The sequence below is a fragment of the Priceomyces carsonii genome (genome assembly GCF_900007245.1).
Source record: "Priceomyces carsonii strain CBS4050 genome assembly, scaffold: Debaryomyces_carsonii_scaffold_7, whole genome shotgun sequence".
NCBI classification, from domain to species: Eukaryota; Fungi; Ascomycota; class Pichiomycetes; order Serinales; family Debaryomycetaceae; genus Priceomyces; species Priceomyces carsonii.
The window spans coordinates 22,608-45,257 of record NW_026946680.1 but is presented as its reverse complement, the minus strand read 5'-3'; the positions used below and the strand labels follow the sequence as shown (position 1 = coordinate 45,257).

At 35.6% G+C, this 22,650-nt stretch overlaps 12 protein-coding genes across 12 annotated transcripts; 4 read left to right on the top strand and 8 right to left on the bottom strand.

The window, feature by feature from the left end:
- Positions 1-297: 297 nt before the first annotated feature.
- Positions 298-1,725, bottom strand: PRCAT00005820001 (DUF1479 domain-containing protein; the record flags this gene model as incomplete). The annotated part of the gene is made up of 1 exon (XM_062955920.1): positions 298-1,725. One exon carries the CDS (start codon positions 1,723-1,725, stop codon positions 298-300), a length of 1,428 nt encoding a protein of 475 aa, XP_062812475.1.
- A 468-nt stretch (positions 1,726-2,193) lies between these two features.
- PRCAT00005819001 (uncharacterized protein) lies at positions 2,194-3,939 on the top strand (the record flags this gene model as incomplete). Its single annotated transcript, XM_062955919.1, has 2 exons — positions 2,194-2,254; positions 2,294-3,939. 2 exons carry the CDS (start codon positions 2,194-2,196, stop codon positions 3,937-3,939), a joined length of 1,707 nt encoding a protein of 568 aa, XP_062812474.1.
- A 1,540-nt stretch (positions 3,940-5,479) lies between these two features.
- Positions 5,480-6,289, bottom strand: PRCAT00005818001 (uncharacterized protein; the record flags this gene model as incomplete). Its single annotated transcript, XM_062955918.1, has 1 exon — positions 5,480-6,289. One exon carries the CDS (start codon positions 6,287-6,289, stop codon positions 5,480-5,482), a length of 810 nt encoding a protein of 269 aa, XP_062812473.1.
- Positions 6,290-6,291: 2 nt separating this feature from the next.
- Positions 6,292-6,924, bottom strand: PRCAT00005817001 (uncharacterized protein; the record flags this gene model as incomplete). The annotated part of the gene is made up of 1 exon (XM_062955917.1): positions 6,292-6,924. One exon carries the CDS (start codon positions 6,922-6,924, stop codon positions 6,292-6,294), a length of 633 nt encoding a protein of 210 aa, XP_062812472.1.
- A 59-nt stretch (positions 6,925-6,983) lies between these two features.
- PRCAT00005816001 (uncharacterized protein) lies at positions 6,984-7,226 on the bottom strand (the record flags this gene model as incomplete). Its single annotated transcript, XM_062955916.1, has 1 exon — positions 6,984-7,226. One exon carries the CDS (start codon positions 7,224-7,226, stop codon positions 6,984-6,986), a length of 243 nt encoding a protein of 80 aa, XP_062812471.1.
- A 1,121-nt stretch (positions 7,227-8,347) lies between these two features.
- PRCAT00005815001 (uncharacterized protein) lies at positions 8,348-9,781 on the bottom strand (the record flags this gene model as incomplete). The annotated part of the gene is made up of 1 exon (XM_062955915.1): positions 8,348-9,781. The coding sequence occupies one exon, from the start codon at positions 9,779-9,781 to the stop codon at positions 8,348-8,350; it is 1,434 nt and encodes a 477-aa protein (XP_062812470.1).
- A 708-nt stretch (positions 9,782-10,489) lies between these two features.
- Positions 10,490-12,175, top strand: PRCAT00005814001 (uncharacterized protein; the record flags this gene model as incomplete). Its single annotated transcript, XM_062955914.1, has 1 exon — positions 10,490-12,175. The coding sequence occupies one exon, from the start codon at positions 10,490-10,492 to the stop codon at positions 12,173-12,175; it is 1,686 nt and encodes a 561-aa protein (XP_062812469.1).
- Positions 12,176-13,046: 871 nt separating this feature from the next.
- PRCAT00005813001 (SDR family oxidoreductase) lies at positions 13,047-14,048 on the bottom strand (the record flags this gene model as incomplete). The annotated part of the gene is made up of 1 exon (XM_062955913.1): positions 13,047-14,048. One exon carries the CDS (start codon positions 14,046-14,048, stop codon positions 13,047-13,049), a length of 1,002 nt encoding a protein of 333 aa, XP_062812468.1.
- A 2,939-nt stretch (positions 14,049-16,987) lies between these two features.
- On the bottom strand, positions 16,988-17,863 carry PRCAT00005812001 (uncharacterized protein; the record flags this gene model as incomplete). The annotated part of the gene is made up of 2 exons (XM_062955912.1): positions 16,988-17,601; positions 17,779-17,863. The coding sequence occupies 2 exons, from the start codon at positions 17,861-17,863 to the stop codon at positions 16,988-16,990; spliced, it is 699 nt and encodes a 232-aa protein (XP_062812467.1).
- A 467-nt stretch (positions 17,864-18,330) lies between these two features.
- PRCAT00005811001 (uncharacterized protein) lies at positions 18,331-19,128 on the bottom strand (the record flags this gene model as incomplete). The annotated part of the gene is made up of 1 exon (XM_062955911.1): positions 18,331-19,128. One exon carries the CDS (start codon positions 19,126-19,128, stop codon positions 18,331-18,333), a length of 798 nt encoding a protein of 265 aa, XP_062812466.1.
- A 771-nt stretch (positions 19,129-19,899) lies between these two features.
- On the top strand, positions 19,900-20,742 carry PRCAT00005810001 (uncharacterized protein; the record flags this gene model as incomplete). The annotated part of the gene is made up of 1 exon (XM_062955909.1): positions 19,900-20,742. The coding sequence occupies one exon, from the start codon at positions 19,900-19,902 to the stop codon at positions 20,740-20,742; it is 843 nt and encodes a 280-aa protein (XP_062812465.1).
- Positions 20,743-22,198: 1,456 nt separating this feature from the next.
- Positions 22,199-22,648, top strand: PRCAT00005809001 (uncharacterized protein; the record flags this gene model as incomplete). The annotated part of the gene is made up of 1 exon (XM_062955908.1): positions 22,199-22,648. One exon carries the CDS (start codon positions 22,199-22,201, stop codon positions 22,646-22,648), a length of 450 nt encoding a protein of 149 aa, XP_062812464.1.
- Between the last annotated feature and the right edge of the window lie 2 nt (positions 22,649-22,650).

Genomic DNA, 22,650 nt, shown 5'->3' with positions numbered 1-22,650 from the left:
TCAAAGAAAGGTATATTTAAAGAAATGTAAAGCAAACGTATTTGTTCGAACAGCTGTTGAGAGTGACATAATTAACAAAGACTTCTTCAAAACTTCGTACTCCTATATACAGTCCTCGGAATTATCTCCTAGGTACCGATCTAGTCACAGTTCATCTCATAGGTACTACAAAATCGTTAGGCAGTCTACGACATAGTTACTGGGTTACTTATCATTAAATTCAGTGTTAACATTTCAACATAAAAATAGCTACATATCAGTAAAGGCTTGATCCTTGCAAATCAATATACTACCACTTTAATAAAATAAGCGAGAATTAGCATTTCTTATTGCCTTATTCGCACCCGAAGTATATCCTTTCTTTTCTTCGAACCTAGCCAAACAGAATTGTTGCATGGCTGCTTTTCCACCTGTCTTTTCGACATCTTCAGGGGTCCCTCTATTGATATGCTCTGTCTCAGCTATTCCGTTTGGAAATCCTGGAAAATCAGGACCAGCCAACCCTTTCAAAAATGCTTCTCTTTGTAAAAATGCGTATTCAATATTCGACGGACACAACGGTACTGAGGGAATATAAAAAACAGAAGAGTCGTTAGTGCCATTATGAACGGGATCAACAGCATGAATTAAATCACAGTGCCAGAACACCATGTCTCCTGGCTTCACTCTAGGTGTGGGAACCATAATGTCTTCAAGTTTTAACTCCGGATGTGAATCATCACTGAACTCCAATCCTTTTCCTGGAAAAGCTCCTGGTATATCTGAGTCGAGCTTCAAATTATCATTTTTGTCAAAAAATGGTTTTAGCATATAGTATGCGGTGACCTCCTTTACCAAAGGAGCAAAATAAATGGTACCTTCTTTAGGTGCAATATCTGAAACTGCTAACCAGCCTTGGAATGACCTGAATACGCTACAAGTGCCTCTAGAGTCATGCAAATCTTGCTTAGCCCCTATTCTATGACTGGCATCGTACGGCTCATATTCTTCCCATTTTCCCTCAAAAATTGGTTTATAACACTCACGATATTCAGGGTCCTCCCATCTTTCCAAAGAGCCCCCATCTGCGTGTGGACCTAAAGAAAAAAGGGCATCCCCAGCATTTCTGATCCTTAAACGATCAGCATACGAAATGTTTTGATCAAGACAGATTTCAGTATCTGGCGAAGCGACCCATAAGTTATTCATAAACTTCATAGTCTCTTCCACATTTGGATGGGATCTTGCCTTGATTTGTGATTTCGACCAATACAACTCATAAACTACTCTTTTATCCTTCGGAAACCCTTTGGTATTTGGATTCGAATCAATATAGTCAGATATGTCATCCTTGAGACGACGGGCTTCATTCATGGGAATTACATTTCTGACCACAAGAGAACCACGCTTCAAAATTTCCTCTCGCAATTCACCGCTCACATTGCAGAGGTCATTGAAGTCTACGGAGGGCACGATAGATTCTTGATTTCTTTTAATCTCTTCAATACCCTCTGAAAGAGCCTTTTTCAACCTAATCCAACTGTCTTTGAGCTGCTGGGGATTCTTAACTAAGCTTTTTTTGATTTCCGCGTAAACGGAGGGAAGTCTATCGGCGAGCCCCGTGCTATCAAATGATGCAAAAACTGAGGAAATGTCACCCTCGCCTCTTACCTTGGCTTTTGAAATATCAAACTTGCGGAAGCCTGTTTGCTCGATTCCTAATCTTTCTGTTGTTGAAGAAGGCATTTTAAGAATAAATGTTAACTTCTAAAAGTGCCTGTTCACTGCTTGCGAAATCGATCATTTATGTATGAGTAGCTATTAAAGTGGTTGAAAGTTACCCCAATGAGGTATACCGCCCGCTGATACTTCAAACCTATTCTCGACCTTATCAGGTATTCCATCCGACCAAAAAAATTTTTATGCGATCCTTTACTTTATATATCTTAATTCGGTAATCCGCCCGACACTTTTCCCCAGATAAAATTTCTACCGATTTAATACATTGATCTAGTACTAGATGATGCAGAATTCTTAAACGCGTACCATATTTGACAAGAATGCTCCACATTTCGAAGTGTTCCTTACGACGAATCTTAACTGTTACAGTTCCCCGCAAATCCGGTATCAATATTGTTAATAAAAATCTTTTAATTCGATAATTCTTCTAGCGCTATAAAAGGATGTTTTTACCTTTGAAAGGCAAAAAATTACATGAGTGATACCAAAGGGACAGGTGAGTTTACTCTATTCTATTGTGAAATAAATAATTCCAGTGTCTTACTTTTTATTTTTTCCCCTTAATATTACAAAGTTCATATATTCAAAATTACTGAACTGAAAGAAATTGATAAGTCATCACTGGCAAGTGATGTTTTCCAAGATGATACTGAAAAGACTGAGTACACTTTACCTCTTGGAATTGACTTGGACAAACAGATTGCTGGGTTTGAGAAATTGAGCGAAACAGTCAACACAAATTCAACTTTTTTCGAAAGGCTTAGAAATTTAGAGTTTGTTGTAAATTTTAGGGATACGAAGACGTTGGTAATTGTTCTAGGAGCTTTTGCATCAGCAGCAGGTCTTTTATCAGGACTAGACCAATCGATTATAAGTGGGGCATCGATAGGGATGCGAAAATCTCTTCACCTTAATTCTCATGAAGATTCCTTAGTTTCAAGTTTGATGCCGTTGGGAGCAACAGCCGGCTCTATTATGATGACTCCATTAAACGAATATGCTGGTAGGAAAAAAAGTATTATTATTTCGTGTCTATGGTACACCTTGGGAGCGGCACTTTGTGCAGGTTCGCATTCTCACCAGATGATGTACGCCGGAAGATTTATTCTAGGAATAGGCGTTGGAATTGAAGGTGGGTGTGTTGGTATATATATAGCAGAATCAGTGCCACCCTCGGTCAGGGGGAGTCTAGTGTCCTTATATCAATTCAATATTGCACTAGGGGAAGTTTTGGGCTATGCTGTGGCTGCAATATTTTACGAAGTTGATGGTGGTTGGAGATTTATGGTTGGATCGTCATTAGTCTTTTCAACCTTATTATTGATAGGTTGTTTATTTCTCCCTGAGTCTCCTCGTTACTTGGTCTATAAGCAAAAAATTGGCGAAGCCTTTTCGGTTTGGAAGAGACTCAGAGACCTTGAGGTTGTTGATAATAAGATTGAATTCATAGAAATGGTTCAAGTAGTTGAGCAAGAATTGGATCGTAAAAGAGAAGAAACGAGGATACAAGTCTGGTTAGATTTGATATCGGTTCCACGTAATCGTCGTGCCTTAATCTACGCCGTTTTGATGGTAGCGTTGGGTCAGCTAACAGGAGTTAATGCTGTAATGTATTATATGTCTACTTTAATGTCAAGAATTGGGTTTGATGAGAAAAAGTCGGTATTTATGTCTTTAGTTGGTGGTGGATCATTGCTAATAGGAACAATTCCAGCTGTATTTTGGATGGACAAATTTGGCAGACGTAAATGGGGTTTAAATATTGTAGGTTTCTTTGTTGGATTGGTACTAATGGGTATCGGCTATGAAATTAATTTACAAAGGAACCTTGCAGCAGCAGAAGGTGTTTATCTTTCTGGTCTTATATTATACATGGCATTTTTTGGCTCTTATGCTTGCTTGCAATGGGTTTGTCCCTCTGAATCTTTTGCCGTGAGAACAAGAACAATTGGTATGTCAATCTGTTCAGCGTTTCTTTATCTATGGTCATTCACAGTGACTTATAACTTCACGAAAATGCAAAGCGCTATGACTTCCACAGGATTAGTTTTGGGTTTTTACGGTGGGATTGCATTTATAGGATTTTTTTACCAGATTTTATATATGCCCGAAACAAAGGATAAAACCTTGGAAGAGATTGATGATTTATTTTCTATGCCATCTTGGGAATTAGCGAGGCTCAACATAAAGTCCATGAAAAAATTTTGGGGTTTATCTTAAACAACGGCTCATATTTTTCAAAATCTTCCTTGAGCAATCACAGGGTAAAGATTTTTTGTAGTTTTGGGTTTTCTTAAATTGGCCGAATTCATGTTACAAATAAAGACCTTGTTTAATTTAAAACTATTATTATGTTCCCAAAAAGATACTTTTCATTGAGTTCATCCTTCATTCGGGAAGAGCCTCTTATAGAGAAATCAAACGAACCCATAAAAATTTAAAATGTATAGCGAACTGAAAATTGCATCTGAGTAAGGCCATAGTAGTCTCACATCTTATAAATTTGAAAAAGTAGTTCACTTTCAATTAATAGTAAAGTAATGATAGAATGAGAATACTTTTGTCTTTTCTTGCCGTATTTTCATGTCTTTGCAATGCACGAATTTTCGAACATAGTGGAGATTGCTGTGAAGTACCTAATTAACAACATAAGATTTATCAGGCGACTCTCGATAGGATACTCGATAAGATAACAAAAACGGCATAGTCGTAGAAATGACTAAGTACAGTAATAAGAGAGTTGCTCTTGTCCTGCTGGTCCTTTGGAAAGAAATCATAGTTAATCCTGACTTACTTCATATTTTATTTAAGTTCCATTCTTCTGTATTTATAGGATGTATTTATTTATAATACTCTCCGCCTCCATACTCTCTTTAAATTTTGTCCTTACTATTTACGGTAATCCTTCCGATACGAAATATTTCTATTTTTTGGCATATATGCAATACGGTAGGATTAGCTCAATTTTTCTTTGACACATACGGTTCCATCCAGCGCAGCACAATTCAATATACCCATTACTACATGACTGCACATCATGTATACTCGAAAACAACCAAAACTTATTAGAGCACGTGAGAGACTTAATAAATAATATGTAAAACTGACTTTGTTGGTAAGCGATTACATGGACACGAAGTGGTCGAACTTCGGTCGTATGGCGTGGTCCTTGACATAAATAATTAGTAAAATATTAAGCATAGGATTTTTTCAATTGAATTTGGACCTAGATTTCTAATAGATCTCATAGTTTTGTTGAACGCGTTCTTATCAACTCGGAACAAACTAAACAATTTAGTCCACTCTAATGGCCACCGAAATCTCGAAGTAGTCTTCCAAGGTAGGGAACAAAAAAGTGCGCACAATTTCGTCTTTTTCATTGGATTCACACCAGGACTATTAGTCCACTTCGAGGATTAAGATTTTTAGATTCAAGTCTTTTTTTCACAAAGTTCCTAACAGTAACTAGTTAGAATATTTCTCCTCTATTTTAGGGCAAATTTTTAATGTATGAAAGAAGCTTTTCTTAGAGTGAAAAACATTTTTCTTCTATGACATTCAAAGCATCCAAATTCATTAACAAAAAGTCAAAAGCGAAAAATACTATGCGTTCAATTTTTGAATTCTAGGACCATTAAAAGTTTTTGTATGATAAATCGCAAATGCAATTCAAGAGTTCAATTCCTTTTGAATTTATAACTTAATGTATATTTTAAAGACTTTAAAGAAGAGTTAAATGAGGCTCGTCATCTTATATTATTTAAGACCAGAGAATTAATAGCCATTCTTTTCCCCTTGGTCTGTCTATGGGAGGCTCGGGATTTTCTTCAATTTCTTTGAAGAACGTCTTCAAATCAACTTCTTCTGGCCTTTTAACTTTTGTTCTTTTTAAAATCTTCCAAAATAAGGTCAACACTAAAATCAATGGAATAACGAAGTAGGAGCTGAAGAAAGATGAAATATCGAAGTTATGATTCAAAAAATTTGCAAAGCCACAAGTAAGTAGAATTAGTAAAGAGAAAAATAATGAGATCCATGCAGCAGCAGGTGCAAATTTGAAAGTGTAAGGTAAATCAGCTCTAGAATAACCTTGTGCTTTCAAAGCACGCATCAAAAAGATATGGTTCAAGGAAATCGAAATCCAGCCAATAAGTAAATTTGAAGATGTAATACTTTGAAACCACAGAAATACTGTTGAAGAACTAGTCGAAATTGACATGTAAGATAACGGCAAGAACGCCGCGGTGAATATGAGACCAACGTAAGGAATACCCCTTTTATTTGTTCTCAAAAATATGCTGGGAGCTTGACCCTTTGAGGCTAGAGCAAATAATACTCTTGAGCCCTGCATCAAACCCAAATTTGCGGCAGAGAAGGCGGAAGACAAAACCACAGCATTTATGATGTGAGGAAGTACCCTAATATTTGCTCGTTTAATAGCAATTACAAAAGGGGACCCTTCAGCATTTCCCGTTGGGGATGCAATACTAGGATCCTTAGAAGAAAGGATCATAGTTAAGACCCAAACAATACAAATATAAAGAGTGAGTACTCTGATCGCTGAAAGCATTGTTAGTAGAGTCTTGGGGTCTTCAAAATGTAATACATACCAATTCTCTTTGCTGCCACGAAAATGCTCCTGCGTGGATATTTTGTTTCTCCTCCAAACATGCTAATAAATTGAACTCCTCCATAGGAGTATACCACTCCGGATACACATTCCCAGAAGGCCAAAAAACGACCCAATGAGCCTGAAGTATAATATTCATTCCACGGTGTCTCTTTCCAGTATCTGAAACCGATCCTTCCTTGACCCTTGACACCTCCTAAGTCAATAACAAGGCTAACTAGAAAAAGCCCTAGTATCAAGATTATTTTAACGACGCCTAAAACATATTCAAATTCTCCATAAAACCTAACACTATAGGAGTTCGTTGCAACAATCAAAACTCCAAAAATTGTAATCCACACTGCTGGGTTTAGGTCAGACCAATATGACATTACAACTGCAGTTGCCGATAATTCAGAAGGTACTACTGTTTGATATACCATAATCCAACCTAATCCAAAACCATAAGCTTCGTCAATAAGATGCTCAGCATGTTTTATATAAAAGCCTGTCAACGGCATAAATGAGGAAACCTCAGCATTTGCCATTTGATTCAAACAAACTATAATACCTACAAATAGGTAAGATACGACCATTCCAACATTTCCGCTATACTCAATTAGTAAAAAGCGCTTTTCAAAATAAAATTTATTACTTACACTAGTGCAAGGGTTGCTCCAGAAGAAAGAAAGAGTCCAGTTCCGAATATACCTATCAATGCGAGCATTTGAATATGTCTTTGCTCCAACTTTCTAAATAATTTTTTATCATTGACCACATCCGAATTTTGATCATCTTGAATTGACTCTAAATCTTCCTCTATTACGATTTCCTTTTCTTTCCTGTCAAGCAGAAAAGCCTGCAGCGATTTTTTTTCTTCAATACTGCTGCTACTCATGTTATAATTCAGATCATTTTATATAGAAATTTTTTCCTAATTATTATCCATATTTAAATACTTAATGGAACATACCACTCAAACCACAGCTTCTAGTTTTCATAAGGCGATAATATTTAACTGCAAATCTCACGTGTCCTAGTCAACAAAGACTGTATTTCGTGGGTTTGCTCGCCACACCACAGATAAAAATTGAAGTTCAGGTCTCCTAGAGGTATAGAGGACACACCACTTTTTTGCCTAATTAAAAGCTCCTTTTTATGGTATTTTATTGCTTTCAAAAATCGGTTTCGACCAAGGCTTAGTCTTTCAACGAACGATTTATTATTTAATAAGAAAGATGAACACTAATTCAACAAATATTAAAAAATTAAATATAAGAATTGGATAAGAGTAAGAAAAGAGGGATTTATTGCTTTACTTTAAGTCATAATCATCATGCATAATTGAGCTATCACCATTGAAAACATCGTATTATAATTATAATTTTATATTCAAAGGTACAAGAAGGGACTTTGAAAGTCTCCTTACACTGTTTTACAAGCTTCGACATGCCTCCCTCCCCTCACAATGTCGTTATTTCTTTTCCAATTTAATTTACCAAAACTTTTTCTTTAAATTTTTAATTTCTTATTTATAGCACCGACTGATGCAATATAACAGTTGTTCTGCAAACTAAGATTATCTGCATCTTGTTCAAAATGACACGACTCTAATCAGATGATCTTCCAAGAATAAGAATTTAGTTCAAATTTTCTGCGATCTTTCTAGGCCCAAATTGTACAAACATAGCTTAAGACAGCTTAACTTTAGCTACACATCCTAATTTTGCTAATTGGTTTAATATAGTTTACATGAGACTTCATGAAGATAAATTACATTTAATTAATTAGAATTCAATGGAAATTGCACTCTTTTCTATTCAACAAGCCACGTCATAAATTGCTACTCACTTTATTTTTTAAATTATGAAATTCTTGAGCAATGTGAACAAAAGAAGTAGGTCGTAATAGCCTATTGAAATAGATAGACCATGAATTTTCCATTTTTTTTTCTTTCAAACATTCAGAAAACTACAGTAAAATTTGTTTCAACTTAGCGTCTAAGAGCTTTTCTTCAACTCATATTATATGTCTCTCTTTTAAAAATTTATGAAAATCAAATTCTCCCTTGTCGAGAGCAGCGTTAGCTAGTTTCCTAATATTGATTTGAGAAGGGTCTAAATCACCATCAAGTTCAAAGGGCAAAAGTCCTAATGCTCTTTTTGAGTCATCGTCTTTTAAATTTCTTGTATCTGCACCTTGATACTCTTTGGTTCCTGGCGGCAACTGAGATCGGTAGTCTATGGGTGACACATTTCCCAACCAAGATTTCCTAGTATCTAATAGTGTACCAATATTTGCTGCCGCAAGGGGAGTTAGGGCGTAGTAGAAGACACTCGAATGGCTAGGACCATTGTGCTCTCTGTCGACATCATGCGGTATATCTGCATGCCAAAAGACAAAATCCCCTTTATTTACATCAGGTATTCCCACAACAGACTGTGCTTGGCGAAGATGAGGAAAGAACTTATCTTCTAGCATTATTTCCCCGAAAGAAGGAAGCGTTCCAGGGAATTTTGGAGTTGTCAAGTCAATTTGGTAGTCATCTACATTTCCCAGTTCTGGATCTTTCCAAAACAAAGGTCTTAATAAAATATATGCAATCGAGAGCTTGACATTTGGAAGCAATCTCAATGTTCCCTCGCCAGATTTATTATCTGATAAACTTAACCAGCCTTGCAAAGTCCTAAATGATGAGCAAATCGAGTTTGTTGATCTTCCATCGCCGAGAAATTCATATAAATCCTCTTGTGCAAACTGTCTACTATCCAACTTCCACGGACTCCAATCTTCCCATCTTCCTTCAAAAATTTCTCTGTACGATTCCCTGAACTTATCATCTTCCCATCTCTCGATAGACGAGCTGTCTAAATGTAAGGGCAAGTCTGCAATTGATCCAGGCTGTCGAATTCGAATTCGATCTCCATAGACAACTTGGGTATCGAGATCGATAAATGAATTCTTCTCATCTTCAACATAAAAGGCTTTAGAAAAAGTCTTAAGCAACTTGACTATGTTTGGGTGAAACCTAGCTTCGGTTTGTGGTCTTGTCCAAAAAACATTGTAAAAAGAAGCTTCATTGGGGTAATTGTACCCTGCCGTGTCGGGGTTTTCTTTAACAAAATCAACTAATTCATTAAACCAATCATCAATTTGAGCAGAGTCGACCACTCCCTTGATTAATGCAACACCTCTCTTTTTGAAAAGTTTTTCTTGTTCCTGTGTTAGAGATCCTTTGTTTTCTTTAATTGCCTTCCATTCAAATGTAGGTATTCTGGATGGCCCCTCTTTTGCAATTTCTCGTGTTTCCACTTCGAGAGCGTAAAGAAGCCTCTTCCAAGATTTAGTCACGGCCGTCTTGTCCTTCTCTTTAACTAATGATTGTTTAACCTTTGAAAACCGTGGTTCAAGGTCGGGAGGGACTGAGCTCTTAATTTCATCAATACATTTCATTTTGCTCCTTCCAATGGCCAATTTAAGATTTTGATAAATTCTGGTACCGGAGCTCTTTCTAATGCTCTATGGAAGCCTTTTCTATCTCTTATTGAAACAGAATTCTTTTTGAAAACATAAAACTGTGGAAACATAGCTTCAAAGAATATTCTCCAATATATACGAGCCTTTGTAACGTCGTTTTTCTGCATAATTCGAGGGCCCGATAGGCGAATTTTAAAATGCTATTATGAGATGCGAAATGAAAGCCACATATATTGGATTTAATACTTATTTTGGGCATCGAGCCGAAAATTTACCTCTGAAACCTCTACTATGGAATTTAATTTCCGTTATACATTTCACTTTTTAGAACCCTGGACTTTTCAGCAAACTATTTTTCTTAAAACTATACAAATCATGTCCAAATTTGCATTAAATGGTGAAATCTTCGCAGGGACCAAAGAATCTTGAAAATTAGCATAAAGATGACACCCACAAAGTTTCTTTTACTGAAGTTCTTCCTGCAAAATTTGGATGAACATTATGTACAAGATTGCATGCCTTATGCGACCAGATACATTTCTTGTTTGACGGCTCTTTTATGCACCAATTGTGTGGTCTTGATAATAATAATTGTCATATACTTTGAGCCACAGAAATGAAATTACTTATAAGATAAAAAAAAGTGACCTTTTTTGAACTGTTAATGAGTCAATTGTTCCAAAAATGCCTGTAAATCAAATAGAGGATGACCAATTTAAAAGAAGTGCTGGTTCAGATATCAATCTTGAAATTCTTAAAAGCGACCATTCAGCTTTGAACGAGTCTTGTTGTTTTGAAAAGCCATGGTACACGTACCGACATTTACAAGTATTGACATGGCATATTTTCGTTATAACCTTGGCTTCCACCAATTATGGTTATGATGGTAGTATGCTCAATGGTTTACAGGTCTTTTCCAAATGGAATGAAACGATGTCCTATCCAACTGGTTCAATCTTAGGTGCTTTATCTAATGGTACGGTGTTTGGGACAATCTTATCATTCTTCGGTGCGGCATGGTTTGCAGACAGAATTGGTAGGAAGTACTGTATCATAATTGGGTCAGTTATTACAGTTATCGGATCTATTTTACAAGGTGTTTCTACCAATTATGGATTTTTCATGGCAACAAGATTGATAATTGGATTTGGAACCGGTTTTTCTTCGGTTTCTGCTCCAACACTCATTGCAGAATTAGCTTTTCCTGACATGCATCCTGAATCAGAAGAAGGAGAAGCTAGCCTGGCTAAAAAATATAAGCTAAAATCCTATCGATCAGACTGTACTTCAGCCTATGGTGTATTCTGGTACCTCGGCGCTACGGTTGCTGCATGGGTTACATATGGTACGAGAGTGATAGATAACGATTATTGTTGGAAAATTCCATCATATCTACAAGGGTTTTTTCCCTTACTCCAAGCTATTCTAATGTGGTGGGTCCCAGAGTCGCCCAGATATTTAGTTTCCAAGGGAAGGATAAAGCAGGCCGAACGCATATTACGAAGATATCACACTGGTAATTCTTTCGATGAGAAAGCGAATAGATTAGTCGAATATGAAATTAAGGAAATTCAAGCCGCTTTAAAGTTGGATGAAATTGCTTCAAAGTCCAAATACAGCGACTTCATAACAATTCCTTCATTCAGAAGAAGAGGTTTTATCATTGTATTTCTTGCGGCAATGTTGAATTTGTCCGGAAATGGTTTAGTCTCTTATTACTTGAATAAGGTTTTAGATTCAATAGGTATAACTGGAGAAAAACGTCAATTAGAAATCAACGGTGCATTGATGATTTATAACTTAGTTACAGCTGCAGTTGCAGCTCTATATGTTGGAAAGTTTAAAAGAAGGTCAGTTTTCTTATTTTCAGTTGCGCTTATGTTGATATTTTATGTCATTTGGACTGTTTTATCTGCCATCAACCAAAAGAGGAATTTTGAACAAAAATCTCTTGGGAATGGAGTCCTTGGTATGATTTTCTTATATTATGCTGCCTACAATATTGGTCTCAATGGTTTGCCTTACTTATATACCACCGAGTTTTTACCTTATTCGCATAGAGCAAAAGGACAAAATCTTTTTCAAGTTGCCATGAATATAATCATTATTTACAACGGATTTGTCAATCCAGTGGCGATGGATTCAATTGACTGGAAATATTACATTGTTTATTGCTGCACACTTGCCGTTGAACTAGTTGTTGTTTACTTTGTGTTTATTGAAACATATGGAAATACATTAGAAGAGGCATCGGACTCAATTTATGATAATTTGCAATTAAAGTCTTCACGTTCTAAAACAAATCACTCTGAAAGTTTTGATAAAATTGACGTTTCACAGGAACACTTGACCATAAGACCAAAAACATGAATGAAATATACTGGCGCTTAAAAAAGAAATCTTTTAGAAATTCTGACAATCTCAACGAAAATTTCAAGAGATAATCAAAGAAGGCAAGAGCTAAAAAAATTTACCAATGAATGCTTTTACTTTTACAAATTCTTATTTCAAATTGGAAACGAACTCTTAGATCTAAAAGAAATATTTATGTGCCAAACCTTGGAAATTGTCATCGTAATACTTTAGTATCGTAGCTTAGCAAACCCATAAGTTTATATGTTTTGGTTAGGTGCAAGAAAAAATAGTTGTCGTATGAAAATATTGTTAAGAGTATTCGATTTCAAGCTAAATGTATGATAATCGTTTTAAAAAAGGTGAAGAGCCATTAAAAATGTTGCTCATATAACATTTTCTGGGTTTTGGCATTCTGCAATCAGATACCTTCGCAAATGAAAACATGTAAATTACTTGAACATCTGCAACAGGGGCTACTATTGTTGATTTTAATAATTACGTTGAAGTTAATATATTTTTTCCTTGCGGAGCTCATCTATAATGCAAGCAGATAAATTATTCGCTTTTTAGTGCTATTGTAGAAATTGAGCAACAAAAAATGAGCCTAACTTTTATTTCACCTCACATATTGAAAATATCTAGGAACAAATGTGCTAGATAACCAGATCATTTGAATACTTGTTTATATTTAGAGTCAGGTGCTGTTAGTAGTTTAAATTTCGTAATTTGCATCTTCAAACTATCAAATTATCTAGCAACTTGACACAATATTGCCCAAGAAAGAGCCGATGAGACTCACTGAGGGTGTGAGTTACATGAATCATTTCACATGATGTTTCAAAATGTTCCTAGCTTATAATTTTTCTCTGAAGTCTTAAAGTTAGGATCATGAAATAGGGTAAACTTTCAAGATTTGACTAATCGAGTCGTGGAGGGACTTTTCTAAGTCAATGAAATCATAAGCAAGAATTTTACGAGTGATTTTATTATCAACAGTTGTATTCGCTTTCGAATCACTTTTCATCCCATTGCCTTTAACTACTGGTACTTTTAATTGAGGAAAATCTTCCTTAATGTAGCTGACAATATCTTGAACATTGCATGGTCCATTGTATAATAATAATCTTTTACCAAAAGCCTTTTCATTGGTGAAGGCAGAAATATGAGCCTTGGCGACGTCTCTAACATCAATAAATGCTCCCTCGAACTGTGGTACCTTACCGGTAGAACCCAGTCTAACAATGGAGTTGATAATTTCCGCAGAAAAGTTCAACTTCTCCTTGACTTCTTCATCAAAAGCTTGGGGTCCGAACACATATGTAGGGTTAACAATAGATAACGTGAAATAGGGTTTTTCCTTTTCAAGAAAATCCCAAGCAGCTCTTTCAGCAAATTTCTTCGATCCAGCATATCCAAGAGACTTGTCCTTGGCAGCTTCTTCCCACGTAACAGAATTCCAGCTTTCTTCGGTGTAAGGTAAAGAGCCGTTATTTTTGGAATCTTTAACTGCAGCAAAGGATGATGTAATCACTACATTTTTAATTTGAGGACCATGATCCTTGATTGCTTGCAATACAGATTTAGTACCTTCGACCGCTGGGATTAAGTAGTCCTTCTCATTATCATTCGCATCATGAGGCAACGGAGAGGCTGTATGTAAGAATACTGTCGCATCCTTGTTGTTAATAAGTATTTTATCAAAAGCGTTCTCTTCTGTTAAGCTGGCAATTTCGAAGGAGAACTTGCTGGAGTTAAACAATTTAGCTAACTTGTTTCCTTTTTCTGCTGATCTGACTGTACCCACTACAGCATAGCCTTGAGCCAATAGATCTTTGATAATATGTTGAGCAATATAGCCTGAAGCACCAGAAATAAGAACCTTCGTCATCTTTTTTTAAATAAGACTTAATAGATTAATCTCCTTGAAGAACAGGAGACAATTAAGGTTTGAGTAGTAACCTTTCCTGTGGCGCGAAGTTGAAGTATCGGGTATATGCAGGTTCTGACTAATGTATAATATCCATTCTCAGTCTCCTTATCCCGAACCACTCCGACGTCTTAAAATCGTAATGTCCAAATAGCTTACCGTCTCTTTTTAATAAGGTCGAAAATTTGATTATAGCATATTTATGTCTGATAATACTGTCTGTAATTCATTTCAAGAACTCACCACATCAAATACGGCAATTAATCTAAGGGATGACATGTACCAATAGCAACGGTTTAGGTTATTGGAACATAGTGTGTCCTTAAGTTCCTTCTATTGAAATTTTATGACTTCACTGCCTCTAGAATAATCTTGATTGAGCTACAATATAAACAGTAACGAAGTTTAGTATTTTTATGTAATACGTAAAACAAGGCAAGCTCTTTCGTGAACTTCTTGCAAGGTCACCTCATGTGGTTTCCTATTTGACAACGGAATGGCTAGTTCATCAAAAACAGTACTAAAAGGTGATTTTTCCAAAAATCACTTAGAATGTCTCCTTTTTATGGGTTGGCATCTTCTCTCCCCCAGCTTGAGTGATCAGAAATCTTCAAGAAATTTTGCTACCTAATTCAGCATTTTATGTTTATATTTTCACTTAATTAGCTCAATTCCATGTATGATTTATTAATAGCAAGAATTTCAAAGCTTTCGACAGCCCTTGTTATCTATTTGTTACCTTTTATCTCTTTATAGCATCTTCGAACTTCTCATTCGACATTCATCGTATTTTTTCGCTTTAGGATAAAAACCATTCTAATTAAAGTATTGTTATTAGTTATTTGGATTCTTATCCTAGGTGAATTTGATACTTCCTGAACTATGATTTTTATTTCTACACCGAAGTAAAAAAAATTGTTGTCTTTTGACTCTAACCAATTTTCAAAAGATTGAATATAACGACACATATATATTTAACTACAAGTATTTGTAATCCTGTCAGTTTTTGAAAATAGCACAGGAAAAAGTGGAATTTTCTATCATTGGTAGCTATAAATTTCTGTTAGGGCTGTTTTATGAACACTCACCGCGAGAGATTGCACAATCATCAATTAACAATTAATGATACCACAAAGTAGCGTTTAGTAACAGAAGAAAAATTAGATTGACCGTTTGTTGTGGTGCTAAATGATCCAAATAAAAAGGAAAGAGATCAAAGTTTGTTTAATGTACACATCTCTGTCAATAAAAATTTATGATTAAATGTTATTACGTGATTGCAATATTTAAATTATGGCAGAACACTTTCTATTGCTTGTATTGGTCTGCATGAAGATGGCTGCAAAAACTTTTGGAATAGGTACTGTACCCAGAAATATATTAGAGCGCAAGCCCAGCGATACACAAAATGAGAGCGTGGGAGAATTTGTTAACTGGCAATATATATCTAATCTCCAAAGAAATAAACATTGCCATACAGTTTCCCAATGTGAGATAGCTTTGATTTCAAGTTTTATCGACTGATTTTTCAACTTAATTATTCAGAAGAAAAAGTTCTCACAATATAAGCCTTGTAGTTGCTTGGGGTTCTAGCTGAGGAAAGTTCTTTTGGTTATCAAGATACGAAAAGTCGTAAACTACCCTGAACCATGAATTTACTATACTGCCTTCTATTCTAAACATAAGGCTTTTGAAACTCTGTTGAAATTAAAGATTGCGGTGTCCACCATAATAAGAATGGTTTGCTTATCAGGATATACGAGATATCTCTAGGAATCTTTCAACTGCAAAACAATTAATTATAATCTTCCTTGCCTTGTATAAAGAACATTTTCCTCATTTAATGCCACTTCGTATGATTACATTCCAGCCTATTTTCTTGAACTCTTGGCTTTTCCCAATCCTCTGATGACGGTTCCCATTCGTTGTATCTAAAGACAAGCTAAGAAAACCTTTTGCAAAAAGGATTTCATTTTAACCAAGACTCAGCTAACCTTCTAAAAAATGCAGCGATTAATGTCAGTGTCCTAGAAATAATTTCACGAGTATGTTTGTACGATACCGTTCATCAGATGCCCACTTTTTTCCTTACAAGAGGCCTCTTGTACTATACGCGTAGATTTTAAGTAGTACTCAGATACGCCAAGCTATTCAAAACTTGATTCAAATACTTTTCTCAAATTCCTGATTATGCCTTTATAATAGGTAAATATCGCAACAAAGCTTCTTTATCTTATCTACACAAAATGCTTCTTTGGTTGCGAAAATAAAGTGTACAGGAAATTGAAAGGTGTTTGAATTCTATACTTCACAATATCCTATTGCAAAGCATATTAGGCCACCGATTTTGTTTGAATCATGACTTTAACGATATGTGTTTTGCATATGTAAAATTAATTAATTGCGATCTCAATAAGAACAAGAGAGAAGTAATTTCATAAACATCATTAATTCGGCGATATTGCAGATTCTTATTTAAATTACGTAGTTATACTTGATGAGTTAATCTTGAATGGTAACTTTAAGAGATTTTTTTCAAGCTAGATGGTACTATTTCTAAATTACAATATGAATTGTCAAACGTTCTTTTTAGTGTCTGGGGAATTAAATGTAAGTGAATGTTAAAAAGCCGGTCCAGAATAATAGAAACAAATTGAATACTACCAGAAAAGTTCGAAACTTATTGTGTTCAAACGTTAAGACAATAACTACATAATGTCTACCTTCTTTTAAATCAATCGGTTACATGAAGCTGCATCTTATTCTTCAACATATAAATTATTTACCCAGGCTTCCAGAACTATATGATAACCCATCAGTCCTTTCAAAGTTCAAAACTCAAAACTCAAAACTTAGTGTAGCCCTTTCCTTTAACAAATGTTGCATCGGTACGTCCTTCACTAATCCTTCAGCAAGTTGATAATAAAATTCTGCATGGGCTTCACCATTGATATCACCATAAACAGCATTTCCACTTTCCGTACGCTCATCCGCATAGTAAAATTTATAGCCTTTTTTCCGTAAGACATATCAGCCAATCTAAGAAGATCGTAGGAAGCCCCCTTACCTACACTCAAACTCAACAATGATGCAGAGGGAAATCTATTCAAGAAGTTTCCGGTGAATATTAGAGTTTTATTGATATCTCTGGGAAGCCTGTCAAATGATTTGATAGTTTCTTTAATAGTCTCAAACAAGCTAATAGTATTAACAGACAAATGTTGAGCGAAATCCTCAACACTGTCGACGAACGCATTATTGGGATCAGTCACCGAGTAAGCTGCTGCATTATATATAACTAGGTTAGGCTCTCCATATAATTCCCGTACTCGAGAGAACACTTCTGAGACTGCGGACAAGTTTCCTAAGTCTGCTTTCAAATGGATATGATTCTGAAGCTTTCCTACAGGTCCCACGCTTTTCCTAGACACAGTAACGACTTTAAACCCCTTCCCGGTCAACTTGACACCACCAGAAGACCAATGTTTGACCCTGTACCGAATATTATTCCCACCTTAGACATTTTAAAAACTATTCGTTAGATGCACTTTATTAAAATCAATATCGAAGTTTAGATCAATGTGGTTTACTTATATTTGGATTCAATTATTAAGCTAAAGTACGGGGGATGCCTATTCGAGAATTTACCGAGCAACAAATTCATCATAGGCTGTGCTTTTCATCAACATACCTACGATCAATGTCAGCATTCCAATAAGTAACAAGAAGACTACTTTATCTAATGTAGGCTCATCATGAAACGAGCTTGCTAACATTTGTAAAGATAAAATTCTTGAGGCGCGACATAACTTGAAACAGAATCTTTTTTGGAGAAAAGCTAGGTAAGTGCTCACGAATACTTGAATCGTCTCTAATTGCTGACTCACCAAGAGACTTAATTTGAGACTGGTTGGTCAATAGAAACTAGGTAAAAGTTAAAATTTTAAGATATAATCACCTAACATTGCCTGTACCGTTTTCCATTGAGGTAAAATCTATGAATCTATTACAAACTTTGAGCTAATAAATTTCGGATTTTAAAGTTAGAGAAGAGCCCTTAATACATGCCTTTTTCAAAGGGTTTGATTATCATATATTTTGAATGCTTTCCTACATCTCTAGGTTACAGTATTATATGATTTATTGTTTAAGGTCTTTAGCGAAAAATCTCCTAACAAAAGGGACGAATAGTGGTTGAAAGTTGGTTTTTTATTCAATATAAACTCTAATCTTACTATGAATACTAGACCCATTCATGTTCACTTCCGAAGTGACTCAAAAATTTTCCACTAAGATAAGGACTTGCATAATCAATAGTCTTCAAAATAGCGGAAGCGCTCTCTGGAGGCGTAAGCGGTCTTTTATACTCAGGATTGGTCAACTTCAAATGATCAACAAAAAGTCCGTATTGTTTTCGGATCTCCTCCTCACTGAGTGGAGCTTGACTGGAAGATGACACGAGCCCAGGACAAATGGCCAACACTGTAAAGCCTTTAGATTTCAAGGCTAATGCAAACTTTGCAGAAATTAGATTCAAAGCTGCCTTAGACAACGAATAGGGCATTTGAAATTGAATTTCAGTTTTTAAGACGAAGCTCATTGCAGAAAGACCCGAACTTATGAAAACAATTTTTCTAATGTCACCTTTTTCTAGCAAAGGTAAGAAAATGTTAATTAAGTAAATTTGATCAAGTACGTTTACTTTGATACTCTTGTTTACCTCGCTACTGAAGGCGGCAAAGTCTTCGGTAACTTCAACTGGAGATTGAGTAGCTACAGGGAGATAGGCCGCGCTAGCAATTAGTACATCCAAACTATTTGTCTTGGTGGAAATAATCTTGAAAGCTTTTTGTATATCTTCTTGACTGGAAATATCAGCTTTGACAATAATTAAATTTGACCGCTTTAGACCTTTTAATAAGGAAGTGTCCGATGTTTCACGAACAATCGCGAAGACAAGATTTGAGCCATTTGAAGATAGCTCGTTAACTAACGCAAATCCAATTCCTCTTGCAGTTCCTGTCACTAGGTATGATGGCATTTTTAACTTCTCTCTGTATATTGTAATTGTAATATAATTTTCGGTACTTCCAACTGAGTTGATGAATCGTTAGAAAGACGCTCCCTTTATATACTGTTATTATATACATATTTCTGCAGCAATTATTGTCGATTAATTCGGTATTATCTAAAAGTGAAATCTCTCCGACTGACTAAGTTTTCTCAATGCCTAAGGTCCAGTACAATAAGAAGTAAGCCATGAATCAAGCTTCGACGGTATAATAGTCTTTTTCGCGGCGTAATTTCAACTTTTCCTAGTTCTTGAATCAGCGCCCAGTCGGAGTTACTACTTATGGAAATTCATGAATCAAATGATAATAGAGTTAACGCATTAGCTTTGAAGGATTAATGATGCAGTTCTTTTCTAGTTTCACCGTTTGTGTTAAAAATGCAGCAAGTTGTCTACCTGGGGGACTGTCTTTTTATGATATATATTGTTATATACTGAATGCATGCTCCTTTTAAATGCGAAAAAAAGGTCCTATTTACTTTATTGATTCCTTGTAAGAAGTTTGTTTATCTTCAAGCTACATCTTTGTTTCTCAGGTTAACATGATTGTGTCACAACTAAGCAGCTTTCAATTCAGGGGTGGAGCTAAACATGAAGCTATGCATCGCTGCAAGCTCTTCACTTTTCCGCATATATGCAGTAATTAGTAATCACTGCTTGAGCTTTTAAAACTTCATATTCTTAAGGGTCCGACTTCATGAACATGTTACTAGGGAAAGAATTCTTCGCAGGTCTGACTCAATGGTTGATGGGGAGAAAAGCACTGACAGTAGGAGCCAACCTCTTGTCAGAGAGGAGAAGCTTAAGAAAATGAGAGAGTCTCAAACACGCTTAAAGGAAAGGAGAAAACAAGAACTCGCTGGTCTTCAACATAAGGTCGAAACATTAGAGAACGCAGTTAAAGATTTGAGGAATAGAGAATCTCTGCTATTGTCTGATTTCCAACGAATGATTGAGGTATTACAAGAGGAATTGACACATAAGCAACTCTACAAAATTTTACTGTTTACGAAATTGAGGTTGAATGAGCAAATCTTGCTGACTGCCGTACTGACAACTAAGCTACTTGAAGAAAATAATTTTATGAAACACAAAATTCTTTTTAGCAATGGAAAGTTCATCTTGATTGACATTTGTCAAAAAGTTTTTCGATGTTTGAACAAAATGATCATGAGCGACCCCAACTCTTTAATACGTCACAGATGTTTTAGATACGTGAGCGTATATGGCATTTCTTTGATAGCGAGCTTCTTTGAGCAGATAAAAAATGTTTGTTTGCATAATGTAATACCCAAGTACTGGCTCCTTCATGAAAATGCCCTACCTTCAGGAGCCTTGGGCGTCGAAGAAATTTTAAAGTCCTTGATCGAATTCATTGATCCTGTAATTGTTACAACTGGAGTTTTATCTCTGCTTCTATGTAGATATATTTTTGCTACTAACTACGGGCCGGCTATCTTCGAGGATGATTTGAAAACTTGTATCAGTATTGCTTCAAAAAGTAAGTTCGACGAATTATACCTCCTAGATACTTTGGATGAAGTCATATGTGAAGAAGATGATGACTTGAAAGAAACAAGCTAAAATCTCATAAAAAGAAAAAACTGATCGCAAAAGTGTACAGGCTTTAAAGTTGCAAATAATTAAGCTTTGAGTTTTGAGGATCATATATTCTTCCTGGTAGTCCCTTGAGAAGAAACGCAAATCCCTTGAAATTCCTAAAAAAGGGATTGGTGGCAAAATATCTCATCCTATAAGTAGAGACCATAACGACAACCAGATATGTATATGCTCACGAGCAAATCTTATGCTGAAGGCGTCTTATTATCTTCAACAACTGGTATGGAATTTCAAAATTTAGTTTATTTGAAGCTGTTGATTAGATTAGTTCGGCTGGACTGAAAAAATTTATTAGAAGCAGTAATAGACAAAAGACTTTAACGAAAGCGAACTTGAGATATTAAATGAGCAGATGCAATAATCAATATGAAATACAAGTCATGAATGAAATTTAGATAAAGGAGTTCGAATAGCCTTTAATCGTAGTTGGGTTCGCGTTGTCTTCCTAAATCTTGAACCGAAATCGTAGTTATCGAAACTTTGCACTGCGTTTACCATATCTTGTCTTAAGGATGATGTCAAGAATTATATGATATCTTCTGGCTTCAAAGCGCGAAATCATGAGTTGTTGCCCCAGTATAACCTCAATCTTACAAGCATCTATCCTTCGATTTTCAGCAAATACAAGAACGGGAAACATTAGTAGTTTATCAGTTTGTTCTTCTTCTTTGGAGACTTCGAGTACGCAGAGTACAGGGCGTCAAAGAAATGTAGAGGATTTATTGAAGAAAAAAGATATACTATGTCGGCCCATTGTCCTCTTGGTAAGCTTTTCAGTCATAAAGTCCTAATTTGGAAGACAGCATAAAGAACGCAAAATGCATTTTATTCTCACTTATTTATGTATTTGATCTTTCAGTAGTTAGCAAGGTGTCCATCGAAATTTTCGAAAGGGGACGATATAGTCTTTACTTTATTCTCTTGATGAATTACGGTTTCTTAAGTGAAAAAAAAAATATGTGTGAATGGCTTACATAAATCTATATAGGCTCAAGTAACTTCAAGTTCTAATAGATAACAGATATGCAGTATCGGTCAATGAAATATTAGGACAAAGATATCAAGATATAGTTAATAAGATCAGACATATAGTTTAAAGCGTCTAAGGCTTTTAAAGAATTTATTCATTTCTGTTCGTAGACTCGATACTTCGGGATTGCATGTGGGCGCGCATTTTATTTCATCTTCATTAAGAGCCAAAAATACTGACATTAAAAATAGGAACTTCATATTAATAGCGGGACTTTTAAAATAGAAAAATTCAAAAATAGAAAAAGATCAAAAATAGAAAAACAGTTTGAACCCTTAAAGCATTTCTAAAAATGAACCAAAGAAATACATATAAAAGAGCTTCTATAGGCACCTATTCATATTTAATCTAATAACTAACTTTAAGTTAATCAATATTACATTACAAAAGATGAAATTGTTGAATAGTATTATATTTTTATCCGGCTTTCTACTTAAGAGCGGATTAGCGGACCAGGGACCTGAAGTTGCAAGGATTATCTTTTATGATGGTGACAATTGTTTGGGAGATCAAGCTGGTACAATTTGGACAATGTATGAGAAAGGTGATCATCTTTGTACTTATAAAGGAAAGACTAATAGCGTTTACTTGGAATTTACTGGGACTCTGGATTATGAGGTTGGACTTCAATTATCGGAAGACCGTAAATGCGACGATGTTATCGTGGATGTTGCGACGAATATCAGTGAAAGCGGCTGCTTCAATTTGACAACCGGAGGTAGTTTGGACCCACAAGGGATTTTTGGATATCAAATCCCACCGGAATCACTGGCGGCCGCCGCATATAAAAATGCGAAAAAGCAGGGGAAGATAGATTTTGTGACTGTGCTGTATGCATAAAT